The sequence below is a fragment of the Gopherus evgoodei genome, chromosome 2 (genome assembly GCF_007399415.2).
Source record: "Gopherus evgoodei ecotype Sinaloan lineage chromosome 2, rGopEvg1_v1.p, whole genome shotgun sequence".
Lineage (NCBI taxonomy): Eukaryota > Metazoa > Chordata > Testudines > Testudinidae > Gopherus > Gopherus evgoodei.
Window position 1 is genome coordinate 49,876,846 of NC_044323.1, and position 11,240 is coordinate 49,888,085.

At 38.8% G+C, this 11,240-nt stretch overlaps 1 protein-coding gene across 2 annotated transcripts in view; it reads right to left on the reverse strand.

Moving 5' to 3' along the window:
* COL28A1 (collagen type XXVIII alpha 1 chain) overlaps positions 1–10,130 on the reverse strand; it is a 105,660-nt gene extending 95,530 nt beyond the window's left edge. The window contains exons 1-8 of one of the 2 annotated variants that reach the window (XM_030550638.1): positions 10,071–10,096; positions 9,944–9,983; positions 8,703–8,865; positions 7,614–8,173; positions 5,240–5,260; positions 4,256–4,312; positions 1,904–1,957; positions 564–605 (exon numbers count right to left, since the gene is read on the reverse strand). In XM_030550638.1, the coding sequence (XP_030406498.1) occupies positions 564–605; positions 1,904–1,957; positions 4,256–4,312; positions 5,240–5,260; positions 7,614–8,173; positions 8,703–8,829 (861 nt within the window). In that variant the 5' untranslated portion in view covers positions 8,830–8,865; positions 9,944–9,983; positions 10,071–10,096. Of the gene's footprint in view, positions 1–563; positions 606–1,903; positions 1,958–4,255; positions 4,313–5,239; positions 5,261–7,613; positions 8,174–8,702; positions 8,866–9,943; positions 9,984–10,070 lie in introns of both variants that reach the window. The other variant, XM_030550637.1, reaches the window with a different exon arrangement.
* Positions 10,131–11,240: the final 1,110 nt, after the last annotated feature.

The window sequence follows — 11,240 nt, forward strand, 5'->3', positions numbered from 1 at the left end:
TCCTACTGCATTCCTAGCAAATATAATCTCTACCCTAGACTGATTTTCAAATTAGATTGAACTATTGCATTACTGTCAAGTTTATTCACTGTTAATCTTCAAGAGTTCAAACTGAGGGAATACCAGATGAGGGACCTATTCGTGGCAGCTATGCAGATGAGATCTTTATTTTGCGAACTTAAATTCTCCCTTGCAGATGACTATAATACTGGTCAATGCAATACACTGTCACTTCAAAAATTCCTGTTATCACAAGGGCCCCATTTTAGGAAAGCATTTAAGCACATGCTTAGCTTAAACAGGCGCTTAAAGTGCTTTCCTGGATACAGATGCTTTTCTGAATCAGGAGCTAGTTCAGATACATATTATTAATGATAATATGAAACATCTGCATAAAAATTTGAAATCTAGGACCAGATTCTCAGTTAGTGTAAATCAACATAGCTCTCCAAGTCACTGGAGCTATGCCAGTTTATACTAGGTAATGATCTGGCCCTAGCTTTCTAAATTATTATAGTCTCAAGAATAGATCTTAATAGGAAAATACTAAGTCATCTACATACCTCTTCACCTTTTTCTCCACTTTCTCCTTTTTGAGAATCACCCTGTCAGGAACAATGGAACCCAATTAAAATCTGCAGCACCGTTTTACCAAACATTACCAAATTAGAACCAAGATATACGGACTGAAAATCAACACCAATTTTAACTTAAAGGGCTCCAACTTCTCTTCTACAACGAAGCATAGTCAGTGCAAACTTTGACAACACAGAAAACTCAAGCACAGTTATTAGATGTCTGGGATCTTAGGCAGAGGTGAAAGTAAGCCGGTACAGTCCGGTATGACGTACCGGCAAGAGCCGGTACACCATGCCAGAGCAGACCAGCTTCCCCAGGCCAGTGATTTAAAGGGCCTGGGGCTCTGGTTGCCGCAGGGAGCCCCAGGACCTTTAAATCACCACTGGAGTCCTGTTGCTGGAGCCCTGGCGGCGACCCAGGGCTACAGCGGTGATACAACTACGGCAGAGGAGCCCCGGGCCCTTTAAATCGCTGGAGCCACCCGTGGGGCTCCTGGCTGCTACCGCTATCCCAAGGCTTGGGGCTCTGTCAGAGATCTAAAGGGCCCGGGGCTCCACTGAGGTAGTGGGGGCTGGGAGACCTTGTCCCTTTAAATCACTGCCGGAGCCCTAGGCTGCTGCTGTTACCCCGGGGCCTCTGGCAGCAGGGCTCAGGCAGCGATTTAAATGGCTCCGGACTCTGCTGCGGTAGTGGCAGCTGGAGCCCCAGGGCCTTTAAATCTCACCCTAGCCCTGGGGCTCCTAGAAGCCTCTGCAGCTGGTAGCTCCAGGGGCGATTTAAAGGGCCTGGGGCTCCCAGCTGCCACTACCACAGCCAGAAGCCCGGGCCCTTTTAATCAAGATTTAAAGGATCCGAGGATTTAAAGGCCCCGCCTCATCTGGTTGAGAACCTGCCTCTTCCGGTTGAGGCCCCAGCCCCTGCTCAGGACTCCCGAGTACCGGTAAGTCCTATAAGTTACTTTCACCCCTGATCCTAGGCCCCAGTCCTGCAAACTGTTCCTAATAAACAAATCCCAGAGGCCACACAGAGCCTCATTGACTTTAATACAGCTCCACAAAGGTGCAGGGGTCTGCCTGCAGAGAAGAGCTTGAAGAACTTTGGCGTCCTAATTTGTTCAATCTGATAAGGATTTAGATTCAAATACTATCCTTGTATGCAGCTCTGATAGATTTCATCAGGATCCTTTGAGGGCAGAATTCCATGCTTGAATATTGATTTATGGCATGTTGTACTGTACCTTTTCTCTGCTTTCCTCATTTGCATAGTTTGAATAAAACTAAAAGAAATTGGCATTCATTTTAAACAGAAAACTCTGTCAATTTACCTTGTCTCCTTTTGGTCCTTGCTCACCTTTATCCCCTTTGCTACCAAGTCTTCCCTTAAACAAAACAGGAAAATATTATGAACATCCTAATTATATGTTTCTGGTTTCTTTAAAACTGGACCAGGAAGGAAGTCAACAATGGCAAAGGGAAAGGTTTAGGTAAAAATTCTACAGTAAAGCAGAGAGAGAAAGAAGAGAAGGAGCTTGGACAGGCATAAGACTGTTTTCATTAATCTGATAAAGTTCCTTGCTCAGTATTGGAAGACATGATTCTGGCTGTGATTCTTTACCCATGCCCAGTGTAAATATGTTTTCCATCTTCAACATTAGCAAAACAGAATCCAAGTAAACCTAATGAACTAAGGTGCAACAGAAAACATAACACACTTCCTCGCTGCTACCTTTCGGAGACATTCCAGTCATTTTTTTGCTAGTATTGTCACATAAAGAATATGAATTGGTTGTCTCTTCTCATAATATGTTTTACTGAACAGATTAATGCAACATTCTGCAGCTCTAAGGCCAAGAATTTTTCCCACCACCTTCCTGGTCCATGAAACCAAGTGTGATGTGGCTTGTACAAAGGGTTGGGCTGGAAAAGGAAGCTGAGGTCCTGGGATTCTTGTTACATACTGTACTGCGATCTAATAATTTTGGACAAATTAACTTAAAAGTCTTAGACATTAACTTCTGACTAGAGACTACAAAAAAGTGCAGGAAAGCTCATTTCTGGACTTGTGTTACCCAGCAGTAGTAGGGGATGGTAGGCCTGCTGCCATATTCTGGTTCCACCAGGGGCTGGCCAGTTAGTCCAGTGGATAAGGTATGGTGTAGCCTATGAGACGGTCTAGGTTAAGAAATAAGTAAAAACAGTGCTAACTGGCACTTTTCACAAGTTGGACATGAAAACCCTAGTATCCTAGACAGCATTCTTTCTCATTCATTATAAATAAATGTTTATTAGTTTCAGGCTGTGAAACAGATATTGCTAGACATCTACTGTGTGTTTTGTTAGCCTAAACAGTCACTGCATTCTCAATATCCAACTAAATAGTTTAGAAAGTACTTTCTGGTCAGCTGAGAAACTAAAACCAAATTCTTTTTTGATTCTATTAACTAGAATTGCTCCAGGTCTACATTTGATTCTATAAGACAGAATTGCTCCAGCTCTAAATTTGCATCTGTTCTATAAAGTACATAAAAGGCATGATTAAAAGCTACATCGGGGTCAGCAACCTTTCAGAAATGGTGTGCCAAGTCTTCATTTATTCACTCTAATTTAAGGTTTTGTGTGCCAGTAATATATTTTAATGTTTTTAGAAGGTCTCTTTCTATAAGTCTATAATATATAACTAAACTATTGTTGTATGTAAAGTAAATAAGGTTTTTAAAATGTTTAAGAAGCTTCATATAAAATTAAATTAAAATGCAGAGCCCCCTGGGCCGGTGGCCAGGACCCGGGCAGTGTGAGTGCCACTGAAAATCAACTTGCATGCTGCCTTTGCCATGCATACCATAGGTTGCCTACCCCTGAGCTACATAAATATTGTATTTGGTAAACTGAACTGATTCTCAGTTTTACAGAATACCTTGACAATCCCAAGCATCATCTTTTTGTTGGCCAAATATATCTTTAAGTGCTTCATCATCTGACTGACATGGCATCCGGCTAAGATTAGGCAGAAGAGCTATAATATTATGCTGTGACTTTACAGCCGATCACTCAGCCTACAACATTAAGGTTTTCCAGGTCACTCAGACACCAACTGCATCTGTTAGCCATGGAGAAGCCAGCTACCACAGAAAGATGGAATAAGAAACAGAGATATTTGCTTGAGCAGCAAAGCTCAGCTCTGACTTTGGATTCAAATTGCCCCAAAGCCTGCGGTGCTCAGGTTCAGACTTTTGGCTTCTACCCATTTCTATGTTAAATCTTTGCAATATCCTTCTACGTTGGAGGAGACTGGCTGTGGGCATATGTAGCATAGAGGCCCTGATAGCCTTCCATCACAACTAGGGTTTCTTGATTTGTGCTTCAAAATCAGGTACCAATTTAGCCAACCTAGATTTCAGCATAGTATATGGGTTCTTTTTTTTTGTTTTTTTGAAACATCACTAAGAAGATTCTCTGTTTGGAGGTTTCAGGCCTTCATTAGGGTATTTGAAATCTGTAATTTCAAAAACCATAGAAACAAAATTAAACATTTACATTACAGCATATGGAAGGCTGAGATCTTGCTTTCATACAAATTGTAACCATTTTAAAAGACTGTGCTGGCAAACATCCATAATGTTCTGCCTGTTTAGAATTCATATTTCTGAAGCTTCCTAACAAAAAATATATATACTTACAGAAGGGCCGGGTGGTCCCTGGTCTCCCTTTTGACACTCACAGGACTTCCGCTCACACTATAGGGTTAATAGAAATATTTTAGAAAAATATTCAAATTTAGTATTTCAAATTTTAGAAGCACTTTTAAATCAGTATTTTTGGCTACGACATGAGCTAGCTGAAGCACAACAGTCAAGCAGTCAGAAAACAAATTGTCTTATAAAATGAGCCTTCCTGTAACAAACCATACGCCAATGCACTGCACTGCACCATTCTACACTGCACAATCTCAATTAAAATAATCCCTTAAATCTGTTCCATCTCAGTCTTTGTTTTGCACATACTGTATTACAAATATTTTGAAAAATGTTTTTCTTAATAGCCAAATCTGTTATGCAATATAAACATTTCAGGTAGTGGATACATAGCATGTAACGTTACCCACCAATTTTGGACATGAATCTCAATTTTGAGGCAAGTAGATTGCCACATTTTATGAGACAGGTAAGTAATTTATATCCAGAATAGCCCCATTATCCTTTCAAAGGAAAAGTTTCTTAAATTGTAAAACTGAATATCACCCATTAATGAGCAGTGTTTGGGATTTATGGTGAGAAGGGCTGGAAGGAATGGATGAGAGTTAATATAAAAGTCACCATATTTCTATACAAATAATAGAGCCAGATTTTGTCACCCTTATTTAGATTGGATAGCACCTTACTCCTCAAGTAGTCCCATCCATTCCAATAATTCTGCTTAAGGAGTACTACTCAGTGTAAGTAAAGGTAGAAGAATCTGGCCCAACAATTCATATAAAAACTGTCTGATTTCTGACACACTGGTTTTTGAGAGAATTCTTCTTCTGTTCTGTGAGGAAATAAAAACATAGCACTACTACATTTGTATTCAGATATCAGTAGTGAAGGAAATGGTACAGCCTTGATGTGCTGATTAAAACATGTTACACTGATATACTGATAGTAGTCAAATCTTGTAACACTTACCCGCTTGTTAAATAAGGCAACCTGGGAAGAAAAAGAAGAAGAAAAATATATTCTCTTGTAAAATATACCAGTTTATTAATTTAACCAAGGTGTTTCCTATAAAATATATTGTTTCCAAATACCATTCCAAGAATAGTAAATTAAGTGAATGGTTCAACCTATTAAGTAAATGGTTCAACCCTTTACACTGATGAACACTTAGTAGGCTTATTCATGCCATATTCACTGAGAGAGACGTGTAGCATCATAGGAACATATCCTGACAGTTTCATAAGTTCCAAAAGCAGATGAATTACCAGCGTTTTGCTGTGTAGCTTCTCTTAGGGTATGTCTTACATTGCAGCTTGGAGCAGATACACAGGCAGACACTAGCTCTGCACAAGCTAATGTACTGAGGCAGCCCCAAAAACTCTGTTTTCTAGGGGGCCATCAAAGATCTTATATTTCTTTGCTTAAATTTCCTTAAATCACCGTGACTCTGATCCTATCCACCCTCTAGAGGGAGTTACTCATATCCAGCAGGAGGAGAATAGGTCCCACAGAATGGCTGGAGGAGGTGTGGAACTTTCAGCTGCATATACTGATGCCTAGGAATATGTACTGAAAAAATGTGTATAATGTAGCACCAGCCAGGAAGATACCACCAATGGGCTAGCAATAGTATGTAACATCTAGTCAGAATCTTTACCTTGGAAAAGTAGCAAAGATAAGAAGGACAAAGAGTCAAAATGCGAATAGCTAAACTGAGATCTTGGTTCATTGCACAATGTATGACGAGATCATGAAAATGCATCAGTTAATAAAGAGAGCTACTCCAGATTTATACCAGTGTAACTCAGAGAGGAATTTGGCCCATTGCATATTGATTAAAATATACGATATAATGGATTTGATTTTAAAATGTTTGTTCTATAAATATGTCAAAGGCCATCTATCTAACACAGGGCAAGACATAAATTAGTAAAACTCTTACAGTTGCCTTTTACCAATTGCCATCAGTATTTGAGACGTCTCCAGATGTTTTCTTAATTGCACAGCTTGTCCATGTGCTTTTATACATATGTGATAACTAGTCACTATATCTGGTTTTAAAACTTTCCAAACTAGTTTTAACATGCTATTAGAGTGACTTAGTGAAATATAAACATTAAGAAAACCCTTACAATATTTCTTCTTGTGTAATTACTGAAAAGCTAAATTAATTCTAAGCATGTTTTCCCCTTATTTATCTTAGCTTATTGTTTACAGCCTCTTATCCTACGTGAAAATACTTTCAGTAGCCTTGAAAAGAAGTTCCACAGTAGCCTATCTAAACTCTTTGACTATTTCGCCAGAGCTCACAAGTCAGTGCCACTAATTCCAGCCCACACCAGCTTCATAACTGTGCTGGTATTTACTGTCAGCTATTAAAACAATTTTGGACATACTGCTTACTGTATGTGTGCACTACATTGGATTTTTTAGTGTGCTTTCTAAATGAGAACAGTAGGAGACTTACACTGCTTTTAAGTTGTGATCCAATGCCTACTGAAGTGAGTAAAAAACTTCCATTGTCTTCAATGGGCAATGGATCAGGCCCTTAGCATGTGCTTGTGAATAATCTAATTCACTTCAATGGAATTACACACAATACATAAAGTTATGTATATATATAATTCTTTGCAGCATCAGGGTTTTAGTCTCCATACTTTTGTGTGTGATTTTGTATAATTAGATCAAAATCAAAATGTTGATTGACATGATGTCAAAATTACTAGTAACAACATAAAAATTACAGGACTGGGGCTTTAGCGTGCAAGCATTTTGGAATAGAAGGCTATTTTGGCAGCACAGATAGCTCTGCAAGGATGGTGTTAGAATTTGGTGATCTAAGTACAGCACAATTCCTTGAAAACTAGGAGGCACACTGGAATTATAAGTAACTATCCCCTAAGTGTACCGAGGAATGGCACAAAATTCTGCTTTGCCCCACATGTTGTTTGACTGAAGGTTGGGTCTGTGAATTGAACTGGATTCATGCTGCCTCAGATCTTTTTCACAGCTGAACCACTCCATCTATTCCTGCAACATTGCTTAACCTTAAGTATTCAAAAGCCATCATGAGACAGGTCCTAAAATATCATCAGATTGTTTTAAAAATCATTCGATTTAAAAAAAAAGTTGGCTTTTTTATTTGCTGTTTGGTTTTTGAACTTTTCAGGTACGCTCATGTAATGTCTTCAAATTTTTCTCTGCAACCAGGAGGGCTAGAAATTTAAGAAAGAAAATAAGAGTCTACCTTATTTTCAGATTAATATGTGTCTATATCGTCATCAACAACAAAATCTGCCACTGAGAAAAGGGAAGAGAAATGTAACCATTCACAGTTACTTACCAATTGCTCTTTTATTTTCTCTGAGAGATTAGGATCATTTAGGATTAGAACAGGTTCACTAGGAGAATTCCCAGATATCAAATGTAGGTTTGATTTATTGGCCTTTTTACTAGACAGTCCAATGGTAATGAATGATATTCCAAGATCTCTGGCTGCTGCAGATATCCCCTGGACATCAGGACTCTTTGGATGGTCAATACCATCAGTCAACAACAAAGCCACTTTTACACTTCCCTTACGACCTTCAGTTTTAAACAGTTGAGTGGCATTGGAAATTGCATAATAGGAATAGGTGCCATGCCCAATATAGTTCATTTTCGTGACTTCCTGCTTAAAGTTATTTAGGTCTTTCCAGGCTACAAAGGGATGGTCAATTTTGACTGTACTGCTGAACTGCATGATTGCCAGTTTAACATCATACTTCTGGAATTTACTAGGTTTTATTAGGAAAACTTTGTCACTTAAGTTGTTAACAAAATCTTTCTGCTCACTGAACAATGCATTTTTTGCACTTTCAGAACTGTCCAGGATAAAGACCATGTCAATGAAGCACACAGGATCTGTAATGGAACGAGAAAGTTACAATAATAATTCTGTTTTAAGGGTATATACCTGCTTCCAAAATTTTAAATTAAGGAAGCCACTGCAACATTCCCAAACCTCCCCCATCATTTCTTTTTAGGAGGCAGAGACAAATTCAGCTCTATAGTACTTCATTAGCCCATATTTCAGATTGTAGGTCACACTTACATCACAGATTATTTTTATCATAGTAATATTAAATCAAAATATAAATTTTCTGACAGCAAATTCAATATGAAAAATAGTTGTTCAATTTCTCATAATGTGTATCATTCAGAAGTGATATATATTTTAATGAAAAGAATAGATCACATTACAATACGATGTAGACATGAAATGTGCAGCTATATATTCCAGGACTTATTAGCAAACACAAAACAAAACAAAACAAAACAAACAAAAAATAATCCCACACGTATAATTTCTCATTTCCTTGGAAATTATCCTGGAAAGCTTCTAGGAAACATTTTATACAGCTTATTGCAATTTCTAAGAGAAAGGTTTTACCCTGAAAATCATCTTTTCTTGCAAGAGGATTTGGCTTTTGTCCCTTCTTTCTGTTTTGTCCATAGGTTACATGATCTGTTGCGACAGCCAAAAATAAAAGGCAAAAGGCAAAATGTTTTTTCCACATAGTGACTGTGATCCAAAATCAGATGACTTACTATTCCTATTAACAGAAAACAAAATATCTATTAACGCTTCAATAATAAAATTCATAAACATATATTTTGTATATATAGAACAAAATTTTGTACTGCGCATCTTTCAGTTTCTAGATACAGTATCTCAGAAAGATTTACTGAGGAAGAAGTTAAAACAAAATAATTCTTTGCCCAAGTAGGAAAACACAGCAGCCACTGCAGTGTCAGCTATAGTTCACACATCCTTGGACACTATATTCTGTTTTACTAAGAAAAAACGTGGGATAGGACAAACAAAATGTTCCCTACTCTTTGTAAAAATATTCACTGCTATCTTTATCTTTCATTTGGACATCCAACTGAGATGGTTAAATAGGACCTCAGTTAATATATAATTATCATCCCATTTAAATGATAATAACAGAAATATTACAGAAAGCACTGATTATATGTTTGCTTCTGCAGATCCAAAAGTCCACTTGCTTAACAATATGCAGGAACTTGTTTTTCATGTCTCTAAATTGCACTTTTACACACAGATATAGTAAAAAGATGTTAAAAGTCCATTATGTAATTTTTTTTAATAAAGGCAATAGTTTACCAGTGAAATTCTGCAACTTAATATTTTATCACTTATTTCTAAAAGGATGGATACAATGTTATTTATAAAAATACCATTATGGGATCGTATCTATGATATCTGATGGTAAACTGAATATATCATTAAAAAATTTCCTTCAATCAGTGTTAACTAATTTCCGCAATGCACTGATAGCTGTTAAACCTCAATTACGGAAAAGGTCTTCAATTTAGAGCAATTCATTTTAATCATGAACACTAAAGATTACGTGCTAGTACATAATTGTATAATAAAAGTCCTTGTTAAATATTAATTTTGAACTCCATTCAGTACCTACACATTTAAAATCATTTATGTATTCTTCTGAGAAGATAAAAGGGAAAATGCACAAAACAAAACAATAATAGAATGACTAGAATTATAATAAGCAATAAGCTTCACAGTCAGTTTTACAAGGTTTCTGTTCAAGTCTCAGATGAGTTTATTTCAATTTGATAAAGAGTTCTAAACTGTTTATGACTTACCTTATAAATCAAGCAAACAGCAAGTTGGGGATTAAAAAAACTGTAAATAAATGTGAAATACATTTCTGTTTAAGAAAATAAGGCAATTTCTAAATAAATAATCTGTCCAGTTGTAAATAAGAGTTACCTTGCATCTAGATCTTTCATGGTCCTTTATTCATGTTTTGTTTGTCAAAACTGAATCCAGAGTGGCCAGGCATTTAGCCAGCATTACAGATCTGGGTGGGAATAGTTTAAAGGGACACTGTCCTATGAACATGTTAAAGTCTTACAAGTTATTTGAAGACCAGTTTGAGTGTTTTTTTTGTTTTCCATATGTAACCCTTCTGCCAGGCCGAACTGATAGCAGCAAGGGCAGGGTTCAATACATAGGGGTCCCTTCCCTACAGCGTAATACAAAACCAGCTCAAGCCCCCACTGGGAAAATCTTACACACACCCCGGGTGCTTCGAAGAGGCAATACTTCCCCTCTCGCAAGTGCAGAGTCTCGGTGTAGCAGAAAAGGTTTAATTACATGAGATAAACAACAAGCATTAAATTGGGAAAACATCTCAACTAGAGTTCATAGACCAAACCATGAGCAAAGACCCACCACAGGAAATTGGGCCATGTCCTTTTCCCTGGACTCTTGAGTCTAGCAATCCCCAAATCACCCCAAGACTCCAAAGTCCAATACCTCAAATGTCCCTAGAGTCCAGCAACCCAAAGATTACCCACAGTCCCAAAAGTCTCACAATCCAAAAGTCTCTGTCCCGGGTCAGTGCAGCCTCAGAGTTCAAGACTCTCTCTGCAGAGGTCACCCCCTCCAGCCTGAGTAGAAAGTGGCACCTTACGTGGTCTGGGGCCAACTGCCCTGCCTCTCCGTGGGGTTCTGCTTCCGTCTTCTCCACGAACGGCTCCTCTCTACCAGCCACTCCACTCTGCTCCTCCAGCCGTCCTCAGAAACTGCTCCGCTCCGCCAGCTGCTCTGCTCCACTAGCCGTCGCGTGATCCGCTCCAGCCGTCCCCGCAAACTGCTCGGCTCCACTCACTCCCTGGGCTGCTCCACCCATCCCACAGCTGCTCCACTCTGCCAGCTGCTCTGCTCCACCACCTGTCCTGTTATCCACTCCAGCCGTCCCCACAAACTGCTCGGCTCCACTCACCCAGTGGCTCCACAAACTGCTCCACTCCACTCTGCCAGCTGCTCTGCTCTGCAGTGAGCTTCAGGCTCCCCCACTAGTTAGCACAGTACTCACTGCTCTCAGCTCAGCAATTCCAGCTCTTTAGTGATTTCAGCTCACAGTAGGGGAGCCTC